This window comes from Equus przewalskii, chromosome 1, assembly GCF_037783145.1.
Source record: "Equus przewalskii isolate Varuska chromosome 1, EquPr2, whole genome shotgun sequence".
Classification (NCBI taxonomy): Eukaryota; Metazoa; Chordata; class Mammalia; order Perissodactyla; family Equidae; genus Equus; species Equus przewalskii.
The window spans coordinates 40,812,415-40,826,668 of record NC_091831.1 but is presented as its reverse complement, the minus strand read 5'-3'; the positions used below and the strand labels follow the sequence as shown (position 1 = coordinate 40,826,668).

Here is a 14,254-nt window from a genome sequence, read left to right as displayed (position 1 = left end):
CAAGCGGTGCCATGTCTGCACCTGGGATCCAAACCAGCGAACCAGGGGCCACCAAAGTGGAACATCTGAACTTTACTGCTGCCGCTGGGCCCGCCCCGGAGTCACCTATTTTAAGAAATATGATCAGGAAGGATAAAGAATCCATCAGTGCAGAAGCTAAAGTGTTTATGAAATGTTTAGGCTTTCATGATTTTGTTTATTGCTAAGTCTTAGTAAAAAGCACTCTTTAAAAAATAGACGATATTTTGTAGAACAGTTTTCGATTTACAGAAAAATTGAGAAGATGGTACAGCATTCCATATACCCTGCACCTAGTTTACTCTATTATTAACTTTGACATCAGTGTGATACATTTGTTACAATTAACGAACCAGAAATAAGGTATCATTAACTGAGGTCCATACTGTTTTCCGAATTCCTTAATTTTTACGTAATATTATTTTTCTGTTCTGGGATCCCATCCCACGTTACATTTAGTTGTCATGTCTCCTTAAGTCCCGCCTTTGGCAATGACAGTTTCTCAGATGTCCTTGTTTTTGTTGATCTTAACGCTTTTGAAGAATACTGATCAGGTATCTTGAAGAATGCCCCTCCACTGGCGTTTTTCTCTTGGTGAACGGGAAACGACACGACACGGTTATGTCCAATATGAATGTCAGGCTACCACAGGGCTCCTGCTTGGCCCGCCCAGTGCGCGCCCGGCTCTATTGGCGACTCCTAACAGTTGTGCCCCGGTGGCCCGGACCTCGGTCTGCCACCGCGGCGACGAGGGGGCGGCGCTTGCACCCGGGCTCCCTCGGTCCTGCGTTGCCCCGCAGTGGACGCGTGGTCAGCTCCCCTCGCCGCCTCCTGCGCCCCGGCACGGGCCCCTCTCCCACTCCGAGCGTTGGAGTCCCAGCCGAGCCAGACGCAGACCTCCTCCCGGGGCGCCCAGGAGCGACTGCGCGCCTGTGCTTCGGGAGCTCTGGGAGCGGCCAGGGACTGGGTGTATCGGTGGGTCGATCCGGTGGATGGTACCAGCTGGAGACTGGAGCCAGAGGAAGAGCCTGATGGTCCAGCAAGTGAGTTCACCAGGAAGCTGCAGTCAAAGGAAAATCGGGCAGACGCCGGGGCAGATGAGTAAAACCCAGACCGAAAGCACAGAACATTTTATGTTCTTACAATCACTGATGTCTTAGAAGAGTGGGAAGATTCTGTGAATATGGAAAGGAAGAGAGAATGGTTCAAAGTAGAAGATGCAAAGTTCTCCAGTGTCATAGACCTGTCTGCATAGTATCTGGAAAAGCCAAAGCTGGGTTGTTCCCCAGCGACTGGCAACTCCACAGCCCCTCCCCTTCCCTTCGAGATGACGCCGGGTTTGTAACTGCTGCACAGTCTCTAGGTTGCCCTCTAGCGTAAAATGCACCGAATCTAGGGGACCTCTAACACCACGTACAGCCCATGAGGAGGGAGTCCTTTGTTTTCCTTGGCAAACATCTGGATGATCCTTGCAAACTGTCTGAATTTGCCATCTAGAGTTTCCTATTAATTTGCATGCTTTTCAGATGAATGTTTTTGAAAAAAAATGAAACACTGTAAAATATTTTAGTAAGCAAAGTCGTGGAATTTTTTAAAAGATGTCTTAACTAGGCCCTCCTCGTGTGCTTTTTTGTTATCATTGTTTCACAAGCATTTAAATTCTTGCCCGTTCGACATCAGTCTGTGGTTTATTTAGTAGCGGTGGCTGCTCAAAGGCAAATCAACTTAGTTGTGGGTGTATTTTCCCCTTAAATTCACAGCATTAACTTATTTAATAAATCCTTCTGTGGTAGGAATTGGTAAAAAATGATCATCTTTGATCTTAAAGAAATTTTACATCTATCCTAAAACTTCTTTCATAGGATCACAATTTTAATTTATAAATTCTAGATTTGGGCCACTTCTGTGTTGTCCAGTAAACTGTTTTTGACAAATGATTTAATTTGCCCTTTTCAGGAATTCGTCAACTCACTTTTCTCAATTTTCACAGCTGGTATTTTGTCACTGGCTACCTGGTATGGTTATTTCTCTTAGAAAGAGTAGTTTCTTTTTTCTTTCTTTTTTTTTTTTTTTTGAGGAAGATTAGCCCTGATCTAACTACTGCTAATCCTCCTCTTTTTACTGAGGAAGACTGGCTAACATCCATGCCCATCTTCCTCTACTTTATATGTGGGACGCCTACCACAGCATGGCGTGCCAAGCGGTACCATGTCTGCACCCAGGATCCAAACCAGCGAACCCTGGCTGCCGAAGTGGAACGTGCAAACTTAACCACTGTGCCACCGGGCCAGCCCCCTGGACAGAGCAGTTGAACACGAAGTATAACCCTATGGAGTCAGTGATTTTTAGGGAGGTATTGTTAGCATGATAAGAAGTAAATACATCTCGTCGTGAAAACTGTATGCACGGACTTGGATTTCGTGTGTTCAGATGTCAACTCCCTTTATCCATAATCTCCCTTTCCACAGAATACCTTAGAACCGTATTTTCCTCAATATAAACTACTTTTTAAGACATATTATAAGTTCTTTTAAACATTGGCACCTGAGCTAACATCTCTTGCCAATCTTCTTTTCTCCTTCTTCTCCCCAAAGCCCCCTAGTACATAGTTGTATATTCTAGTTGTGAGTGCTTCTGGTTGTTGAGTGTGGGACGCCACCTCAGCATGGCCTGATGAGAGGTGCCATGTCGGCGCCCAGGATCCAAACCGGTGCAAAACCCTGGGCCACCGAAGCAGAGCATGTGAACTTAACCACTCAGCCACCGAGCTGGCCCCATAGTATCAGTGTTGATTTTAGTGATACTTCTTCAGTTAAAACTTCTCTCCTTCCCAGTAACCACGAGACTGGCATTGAACCTTACATGTCCGGTGGGTGGTGATTGCATCAAAGTTGAGTAAGATGTCCTTCTTGCTGTTCAGCTGTTTACAGACTTTACCAATATCCTTAGGGTGCCTTTCTCTGGGAGGTCCCAACGGGTGACTGCAGCCGACTCAGACTCTGCTGTACTAAATAGAATGTATGGAAGAGGCAGCAGCAGTTTCCATTTGTGATATCAACTTCCAAAAGCCCCAATATCTTCTCCACAGGCATTTTTTCTCTAAATGGAATAACTACACGCCGAAAACAACCACCACTGCGATCTAGTGGAATGGACTGTACTTTCAAGGTTGTCTATTAGGGTTTACTGTACTTCCTTGTATATTTCAGAGGGACTAGTTAAAGATTTGTTCTTAAGATATCAGGGCTAATGTTTTTAAAATTTGTTGGCTGGGTCTGGTTATTGTTCTTTTGGTTGTAATCTACCTCCAGACTTGCTTATGTGCTCACATCTGTTACCCCTTTGAGCATCAAACCATTTGGCTTCACCATTTTCTGGTTGAGATATCCTTTGTATTTTAAAAATATATTTATTTCCAAATTTAATATAGAAAAATCAGAATTAGAGACAAGAAAAAAAAGAATTACCTAGAATCACCTGACCTTCAAGGTGATTAGCATTTTGTCCTCTGTTTTCCAGATTTTTTTCTCTGTAGACTTATACAAATAAATACATCTCTTTTAAAAATAGGATTAATGCAGGCTGGCCTGGTGGTCCAGCAGTTAAAAGTGCATCAGTGGCCTGAGGTTCACTGGTTCAGATCCCGGGTGCAGGCATGGCACCGTTTGACATGCCATGCTGTGGTAGGCATCCCACATATAAAGTAGAGGAAGATGGGCATGGATGTTAGCTCAGGGCCAGTCTTCCTCAGCAAAAAGAGGAGGATTGACAGCAGATGTTAGCTCAGGGCTAACCTTCCTCAAAAAAAAAAAAAAAGGATTAATGTTAATTTACTCTGTGACCTGCTTTTTCATTTGGACATAACATGATGTATTTTTAGGTCAGTAAATATAGATATGTATATTCATCATATGGATGTACCGTAATCTATTTAACTGATGGACATTTCGATTGTTTCTGATTTGCCAATCTTTTTATTTGTTTCCTGCTTTTTCTCCCCAAATCCTCCCAATCCCCCCACAGCTGTATGTTTTTAGTTGTGGGTCCTTCTAGTTGTGGCATGTGGGATGCTGCCTCAGCATGGCCTGATGAGCGGTGCCATGTCCGCGCCCAAGATCTGAACTGGTGAAACCCTGGGCCGCCGAAGCAGAGCGTGTGAACTTAACCACTCGGCCACGGGGCCAGCCCCTGATCTCACTATTTAAAGTAATTTACTATGAACATCTTTGGGTAATGATTCCTTTTTCTGAATATGAGTTTCTTTGAGGATTAGCAAGACTAGCAGGGAAAATCATAGTTAGACATTGCATATTCTCAACAAAACTTGAGTAATTTTATTTCCATAGAAGAATATGTTTTAGAATAAACTAAAATTGAAAAAAAATTTAAAGAAAGAGATTTTTATCTTTAAAATTTGAAAACGTATTGCAGTAGTCCCCCTTGTCTGCGGGGGTCCAAGACCTCCAGGGGATGCCTGAAATTGCAGATAGTACTGAACCCTATATATAGTATTTTTTCCTATATATACATACCTATGATAAAGTTAATTTATAAATTAGGCACACTAAGAGATAAATAACAATAGCTAATAATAAAATGGAACAACTATAACAATATACTGTAATAAATTGCCAACATCAGTAGTCTTGAACTTTGGGGCCTTTATTAAGTAATATAAAGGCTACTTGAACATGAGGATTGCAGTATCATAACAGTCGATCTGAAAACGAAGATAGCTGCTAAGTGGCTCATGGGCAGTAGCACGTACAACATAGCTACCACTAGACAAAGGGATGAATCACGTCCTGGGCAGGACGGAGCAGGATGGCACAAAATTTCATCACGCTTCTCAGAATGGCAGTGCAATTTAAAACTTACAAATTGTTTATTTCTAGCATTTGCCATTTAATATTTTTGGACCGAGGTTGACTACAGGTAACTGAAACCGTGGAAATTGAAACCGCGGATAAGGGGGGGACTACTGTACAAAACACATAGGTGACTACACTAAAAGTAGAAAACTCCTGCAGAAATACATAAGAACACATAAAGTATAATTACAGAAGAATTATAAATACATAAGAATTCTAGAAAAAGATTCAAGCTATTAATTTTCAAAATAACAGGGAAATGAATTATGATATAACGTATTTTGAGGTCACTGGATATAATGATGGAAAAGAAATAAAATTGATCCATATAAGCACATGTCACATTATAAAAATGTCAGGTGTATCAAAAAATTAATACATCTTAATCATATAAAAATATATAGAAGTCTGAAGAGCATATTTGGCCAGCTATAATTAATGATCACATGGAAGCCATCAAAGACAACAGGAATACTTTAATATATTCTTAAAATACCCTATAATATGATATAATATGTAATATATATGATGTACAATAAAGTACATATCAAAAGGAAAGAAAGCGAACAAAAAGTATATAATTAATAAAAATTTTACTATACAAAAAAGAACCAAGATATATTTTTAAAAAGTGGATGAGGTCATTATCTAGAGTGTAATTAATTAATATCAAAAGGGACAAACACAGAAATATCATAAGTCGCCTATTACACTGAAAAGTGCATATTCTTACTAGTAACTAAATAAGTACAAAGTAATCTCAGCGAAAAAAACAGTAAAATTGCAAACATGACAAATTAGTTAGAATATTTAGAAACAGGTATGTTTTGGTAGCCTGATAACTTGGCTTTGTCTTTCTGGAAAGGGAACTGATGATACATAATGAGACCTATGAAATTGTTCATAACTTTTAATACTCAATCATTTCCCTTTAGGTTATACAGCCCATGGAAATAATCTAAAAGGAAGAAATAAAAATAAACATTTATAATTGTAAAACATTCGAAGCTACTCAGGTTAAGTAATGAAAATGAAGTGAGAATGATTTTTTAAATTGTTTACATTTTTATGTAGTATCAGAAGCCTTAACATACTTATCTCATTTAGTCCTCAATGAGTAAGCTGTGGTGCAGATAGGACTGGAAATTCAGAGTCGGGAAGCCTGGCTCCGTGTCCTGCATCTTCCAGGTGTGGGACTTTGGCCAGTAGTTTTCAGAGCTATAAATATTGGATCACACGCCCAGCCTCCTTAGCTCCCAGGTTTTGAGTAACAAATGAGATAATACATGTGAAAGTGGAGCTTCTACTATTGTTGCTGGCACGCTGGCTTCTTGTCCCCCAGGATAGAAATCAAGAGAAACATCAAAAGGGAGTAGAAAAGTAAAAGTTTATTAGCTTGTGCACAGGGGAGGCACAAGGGAGCCGGTGCGGAAAGGAAAGGAAAGGAAAGGGGCAGCTCATTAGGGACTTAGTCTGTGTGGGCTTTGATTAGGCAAAGGCTGGGGAGGAGGGCCTTGTCATGCATGGAGAGGCGGGGTTTTCCTTGCGCTTGCGCTGTTCGACGTGCCACTACGTGCATTCCATTATCATTAGCCTGCCAGCCTTCCATCCGCGGGTGTGATTTTACTATGGTGTTGGGGCTAAAGTCACCGTCTGTGGACTCCCGGGTGCTAGGGCGCATGCGTAAACCTGGGAGCGTCCGGAGGCTGCGGCATGTGCATCTGGGTGGCCTCTGTGTGCTTCTCCTAGCTTGCCTTATCTTGTTAGGCCAGGGGCCTTGCAGATGAACCTGTCTCCTTAGGCCCATTCCTGTATGACTATAAGCCTGAGAGGGCAATAATTAAGGTGGCTGCTTTTGGCAAATGAATCTTCAAACTGCACTCTGAGGAGCAGGTAGGTTTGGAACGCTTTTAATCAGAAAAGGACCAGTGAAACCAATGCCCAGCAACAGTGAGGGCCGAGTTCAAAGGGGACAGAGTGGAGGTGTAATTAGAGAAGTAAAGTGGGTTTGTTTGCACTGCGTGGGAGGGAGCAGAATATAGAGGGAATTCAAATCCACTTGCTCATTTTTTTATTGAAGATATTATGCAGACAACAAAAAACCTTTGAGCCCTAGGAAACTCATAACCTGACTCTGGTTTGGCTTCTAGCTTCCTCATTCCTCCATCGTCCTGCCTTTCATAACACTACTCACTGTGACATATGGCTCACATTTGGCTCCGGGGGATGCCCCGCCCCACATCCTTCCCCCATGTCGTTTCTTTTCTTCTAGTCACGCAAAATCAAGGCTGAGGCTGTCTGCCATGACCCAGCCTACCCGACCTGGAGTTCTAGAAGCTCCTTTGGCACTCCCCTTTCTGCATCACCAATGGGAGAGAGGGGTGGATTTGGCAGAGATGCATGCTGCAGCCCCAGGTTGCATGACAAGGTCCCAACTCTAATAGCTCATGAGGCTGACCTGGGGCAAAGGTCATCCCTGTGCTGGTAAGTGGGGGTTCATGACTGAGACAGCCAGCAAGAGAGCTGTGAGTCTGGGGTAGGATGAGGAGGCTTCAAACCGGTGCACCTCAGAGTGGTGGACTAACTGACTGGGCTTTGGGTCAAAGATAGCAATAATCAGAGCAACAACAACTACAACATCTTGTCTGTGTGTGTGTGTGTACATTCTGTGTGTGTTTCACTCTTCACCCCATAGAAAGTGCTGTACTAGCCATTGTCTGATTTGATTATGAACCCCACCTCCCCACACTTGTCTCTGAGTGGACCCAAATCCCTAGACCATTTCTTAATTTGGGTGATTTAGACAAACTACCACGATTTCTCCAGACTGGATTAAATGCCACTTGGGCCTCATCAAATTCAACATCTTCCTGTGTGTCCTGTATTTTCTTTGATACTTTGTATAGGAAATCATTATATTTAACCCTTTTGGCAATGCTTTGAGGAAACTATTCTTAGCCCCATTTTACAGAGCAGGAAATGGAGGTTCCTCGATGTTAGTAACTTGCCCAGTGTCGCAAAGCAAGTAGGCTTCAAAACAGGTTTCAAATCCAGGTGTGGGCTTGAATCCAAAACCCATACGCATGCTACTTCTGTGCATTCCGGAGAGAGTTTTTCTGGGCCAGTGACTTGGAAGAAGGTAGGAATTTTTGCAAAATTTTCCTTAGGGACCCAGAATAGAAGTATGCCACCAACTGTGTGGTTTCTGGGCCACTTCCTGCTAAGTGGCAGTGTTAGACAAAGTGCCAAGGCTGTCTGTGTGCTCTGTGCCTACACACAAGGAGGCAAGCATTTTTTTGTTTAATGCGTGTGTTATTTATTTTCCATAGAGAGAACCCTTTTCCTGACAGCCACTTTCTTTCCGAAGCTTAGAACACTGGTTCTAGGTACTTTTGTTACAAGCTTCTTTGGCACAAGCATGTTTGCCACATTTTCCCTGCGTAACAAAGTGGCCGTAAGGCAATATTGTCGTAAAAGATAGAATAACTGGTTGACAGTTTGGTTTCAACTAGAAAACATGGAGATAAAACTTACTGAAAGTATGAAATAAGATAATATAAAGCCAGATTGCATACTATGCTAGAAAATGATAGCATATCAGTTTGCACATCCTTCGGTGAGGACAGTCATTTCTCCCACCCGTCAAAAGCAAAAGTTGACCCAGCTATGACAACTATAAAAGGGGTGGCTGGTCGTTCACAATGGTCTTCCAGCATTAATTATTGATACTTTAGCTAATTTACATACAACAGCTTATTCTCCAATGCCATCTTTAGCAAATTTGTCCTGCAATATTAGAAATTAGAAGCAAAAGAAGAATCGAGCTCTTCTTCGTACCCCTCTCTCCACCCCCACAAAAGAAATGGTTACATGATTCCTGATGAGTATAAGTTTCTTGAAAACGGTGAAAATTTTTTGCTATTTGATCCTGGAGAACATGATGTGGACAGAATTTGGGGATTTGGGGTTTGGGCACAGAATCTGGCTGAGACAATTTGGTGAAATGTCAGGACTGGGCACATGATGGAACATTTAAGTGTAGTCCAGATATGTACTCCATGTTTCATTATGTCCTTTTTAATGTCCTTTTTTAATTTTATTTTCTGTTATTTTATCTTTTACGGCAAAATTGCCTTACTGCCAATTAGTTATGTGGTGAAAATATTTGGGGCGAAAGTGCTTGTGGCAAACATGTCTACAGCAAAGATGGTTATGGTGAAAATACCGGACACATAGAAAACACCACATGCCCTGTAGAAGGACGGAAAGCTTTCAGCAAGGAAGAGAAAATTGTTCGGAATCCCTGCCCCTTTACGGTTCAAATGCCATTCAAAACATCTGTTTCTATTTTAATTGTTTGTCTTTTGGAGAGAATGAAGGGTGATTTCAAGATAAATAAGAAGCAAAATATCCTCCTGAACCGAAAAAACCCAGTACCTGGCCATCTGGAAAGATTTGGTTTGTTTGTTTATTGCTGGAGTGATAGAAAATCTGTACAAACACCCATAATTAAAATGCAGCTAATAAAAACCAAAGGTTCAGAGATTATTAAATACTGTTCTCTATTAAAGTAGTTCCTTCTGGCGGATTTTGAACTGTTTTTGAAAACCAAGCACTTGTTTGGAGGCAATTAGTAAGATCATAACAAAGTTTCCACAGAGGACTAACAAAGCCTGGAGTTTATTCTGGATCTCTGCCTGAAGGGAGAACAAACAGCCAAAAGAGAGAGAAAAACATTTCTGTGGACAGATTAAGCTCTGGTGGGTGTTCGTGCCCACAGGTCACAGCAGCCCCTTAAGTCAAATATGCTATGATTGGGATCAGAGCCCTCTTCCATAAATGCAGCAGTGTGGAACAATATAATTCTACCATCTGAATCTTATGTATTTTCTTGTTTGCTTACTTTTCTTATTGGCTCTTTTTTGCCTGTGGTGAATGAAATTTGTGTATAATGAGATACCTATCCTAACTATACATTCAGTGACTTCCAACAAATGCAAACACCTATATACCTCAAACCCTTATCAAAACATCCAACAGGGGCTGACCTGGTGGCACAGTGGTTAAGTCTGTGCACTCTGCTTCAGCTGCCCAGGTTTGTGGGTTTGGAACCCAGATGTGGACCTACACACCACTCGTCAAGCCACATTGTGGCAGCTTTATATGGTCCCACATATAAAGTAGAGGAAGATTGGTACAGATGTTAGCTCAAGGACAATTTTCCTCAAGCAAAAAGAGGAAGATTGGAAGCAGATGTTAGCTCAGGGCCAATCTTCCTCACCAAAAAAACAAAACATCCAACATTGCCGTTACCCCAGAGGCAATGGCTGTTTTGACTTAGCAAATTAGTTTTCACTATTTGAGGTTTTCATTTAAGTGGAATTGTATGTAGTTTCTTCTATGTAAGACTTTGACTCAGTGTAGTGTTTTCATTCAATTTCATCAGTGTTGCATGTACTGGTAGTTCATCCCTTTTGTTGCTGGGTAGTAGTCCATTATATAAGTATTCTACAGTTTTGGGTTTATGTTTTTCGGAGTTTTTTGTTTTGTTTTATTTTTTATCTGTTTTCTTATTGATGGACTTTTGGCTATTTCCAGTTTTTGTCCAATTAAGTTGCTAAGCATATTCTTGTATTCTTTTGTGGATACAGGCATACCTCATTTTACTGCATTTTGCTTTATTGCACTTCACAGATATTGATTTTTTGCAAGACCCTCCACCAGCAAAAAGACTACAATTGCCTGAAGGCTCATGGTTAGCTTTTTTAAGCAATAAAATATTTTTTAATTAAGGTTTGTACGTTTTTTTAGAGATAATGCTATTGCACACTTACTATTACAGTATAGTGTAAACATAACTTTTATATTTACCGGAAAGCCAAAAAATTCATGAGACTCATTTTATTGCGACATTCACTTCATTGCAGTGGTCTGGAACCAAAGCCGCACTATCTCTGCGATATGCCTGTACATATTTTCTCTTGAGCAGATGTTGGGAATGCAATTGCTGAGTTGTAGAGAAGGTAAATGTTTAGTTTTATTAGAAAGTGCCAGGTTTTTTCCCCAGATGGTTGCACTACTTTACACCTCCGCTATCAACGGAAGAAAGTAGGTCCTTGCTGTCATTAGATGTTCTCAGTAGCATTTCATTCAGTTTTAAATTGCATTTCTCTTATGACTAAGGACATTGAGCACTTCTGCATGTGCTTACTGACCATTTATATATCTTCTTTCGTGAAGTGACTGTTCAAATCTTTTGCCCATTTTTAAAAATTGGGTTGTCTTTTTCTTACTGAGTTGTCGGTGTTCTTTGTATATCTTCATATGGTATACAGATGTATGTACGAGACCCTCCCTTTCTCTGGGGAGTGGGGCCCCAGGCACTTGATCTTTTTGTCTGTAGTTCCCCTGGAAACGATGCCAGGCATTCTGCCTTGTTTAGTACTGTATTTTCAGTGTCTAGGATGGCTCTGGTACATAGTAGGATCTTATTTACTGAAAGAATCAACAAACGAATAGACTAACTGACTTTGAGGCCCTTTTGTGCATCCACACATTATGTTCTTGAATTTAATGGCAGTGGTGAACAAGGAAATAGAAAAAAGAAAATTTTAATGTCACCCTTGAGTTATAAAGTACACTTGGCACAAAGGACTCAGGATACCTTCAGGGGACTTAGTCATGTAGGAGAAATACTGCTGGATTATCTCATGGAGTAGCCTGATTTGTCCCTGTTTATGAACCTTCTGGTGAATCCACCACTGCTGTCTAACCTGCCACATTCTGGACTCTATCCCAACCCCTTCCAAGTCTTGGGTTCGGACCAGGTTTGCTTGATGGATGATCAGAACATCTAGCTTTGGAGGGTTTTATATGGCTTAACCCAGCCAATCCTGCTGTGCCTTCAGCGCCTTCCTCTTGGATCTCTCTGACACTGATGTCCATCCCCTGTCTGACTGCCCCTTTGCTGAGCTCTGTGCCTCACTGGCAGGCCCTTCTCCCTTGGTCTCGAAGCCATTTTCCTGATCCTAATCAAGCTGGCTCCAGCTTTTCCTGCTTGGAGTATACACTGAATAATCAGCAGTAGCATCCACAATGGTAGAGAACTTCGCTATTTATGGAGCATTTTCACATCCGTTATCTCATTTAAGCCTCTAGACTGTCCTAGTTGCATTCCTTTTTTTTTTTTTCCCCCCAAAGGAGGCAGATAAAGAGTTGAACTGATTTGCTCCAGAATATAAAAGTTGCCCTCACGTGGCCTGGAGTTTTCTAAGCCTCACTGGGTCTTGAACAAAGAATATGAGTACTTTCTTAACTCTGGTGGGTGTACACAGGTGGTGTTTAAAAGGTTCCAGAGACTTTTTACAGTTCAGAGATGTGGATTACATCTGTCATTAGAATTTTAATTATCACATGAAAGACATATATGGGTAGTTCCCAACTGTTTTTTTCTTTTTAAAGATTGGCACCTGAGCTAACAACTGTTGCCAATCTTTTTTTTTTTCCTGCTTTTTCTCCCCAAATCCCCCCAGTACTTAGTTGTATATTTTAGTTGTGGGTCCTTCTAGTTGTGGCATGTGGGACACTGCCTCAGCATGGCCTGATGAGCAGTGCCATGTCCTCTCCCAGGATCCAAACAGGTGAAAACCTGGGCCGCCAAAGCAGAGTGCACAGACTTAACCACTCGGCCATGGGGCCAGCCCCTCAACCTTTTAATTTAACCACTCTCATGGGTTCCCCTGCCTTACCCTCCTTGGATCACATGTTATTTAAGAGTGTGTCCACCAAAAACTGTATTTATTCATTCATTTTATCTTCTTTATTCATCAGACATATGCCTTCTGGTCATATGACTGGATCCAGTTTAGGATCAGGATCAGATAATTTGTGCCCTCGCTGGGCTGGTTTTATCACAGCCAAAATAAAGACATTCGAGATTTGAATTAGCCTCCAAGACTGATAACTGGTACATCCATTTCTGCAGGGCTTTTTGAAGGATTAAAATGTTCATACTCTGATTCTTCGGAAAGTAGAAGCAGAGTTCAGTGCTTGTGAAAAAGTAGCCCCAGGGCATCGACCTCCACTCGAGAACTAAACTCTTATAAGTCCCTGATGTCTCATATCTGGGTGGGACTAAGACACGTATTACCGACTTTATCCCTTTACTCTGTGATCTGGGCCTCTCCCTGGCTCCCTAGAGAGTGGGTCTCAACCAGCCTTACTCTAGTATTTCCTCAGTGGTTGGAATATTTGGGTTCTTTTCAGTTCATGCCCATAGGACTTGGGGAGAACAGGCGTTTATAGAAACAAAGACATTCACCCAACCGTTACCTTAAGGTGCACAGTTTTATATGTCATCGAACCAGAACTTTTACATTGTAGCAATAATTGTCTCATTCAAATTATACTTTCAAAGGGTCATGAAGAGTATTCTAAAGGTAGTCTGTTTCTAAAGTAGTGGAATTGGTAAATGATACTCTGTATGCCAATTATAAAAGAGCCATTTCAGTTAAGGAAGACTATTAACATAATTTGTTATTTTATTTCTATATATTTATTATTTTATTAATCAAATATTGTGCTTGATTTTGGCTTGTTTTGTAGGGGACCGAGCAGAAATCCACCAATGTCATCTATCAGGCCCACCACGTGAGCAGGAACAAGAGAGGGCAGGTGGTTGGAACAAGGGGCGGATTCCGAGGATGTACTGTGTGGCTGACAGGTATGCCATGTTGCTATGTGTACATTTTTTTTAATTGAAAATTGACATGTGACACACAGTTTTGAGGAACTTAGTATAACATATTATATGTATTATGTATTTATTTTAATGTTAGAAGGAGGCTGAGGGGCTGGCCCAGTGGTGGAGTGGTTGAGTTTGTGTGCTCCTCTTGGTGGTCTAGAGTTTGCGGGTTTGGGTCCTGGGTGCAGACCTACACATTGCTCATCAAGTCATGCTGTGGTGGCATCCCACATACAAAAAGTGGAGGAAGACTGGCACAGATGTTAGCTCAGGGTCAATCTTCCTCACCAAGGGAAAAAAAAAGAAGGGGCCTAAGAGCTGTAGTAGAAAGCCTGGATGTAAGTCCTAACTCTATCATCAGCGAGAAATAGGACTTTGATCAAGTTATGGAACATCTCTAGTTCTGTTTTCTCCTCTTTGGCAGGAAAGGATGGGACAAGTTGATTACGACATTCCTTTTCAGCGCTAAGGAATTCCGTAATTCTCGTGTTCATGGCTAAACACATTTACTAGCAGTTATGAATGGAGTTTTCCTAATTGGACCTCAAGCATTTGACTGTCCATAAAGTTTTGAATGTTTAGAGCTATTCTTTATCATTTTCTGATGTTTTAACATTCTAGG

At 41.4% G+C, this 14,254-nt stretch overlaps 1 protein-coding gene across 2 annotated transcripts in view; it reads left to right on the top strand.

The window, feature by feature from the left end:
• The window catches only part of PAPSS2 (3'-phosphoadenosine 5'-phosphosulfate synthase 2), a 78,784-nt gene that overhangs the window by 35,337 nt on the left and 29,193 nt on the right, over positions 1 to 14,254 (top strand). For both annotated transcript variants that reach the window (XM_008518435.2, XM_008518436.2), the window contains exon 2: positions 13,494 to 13,611. In XM_008518435.2, coding sequence (XP_008516657.1) covers positions 13,494 to 13,611 — 118 coding nt within the window. The remainder of the gene's footprint in view (positions 1 to 13,493; positions 13,612 to 14,254) is intronic.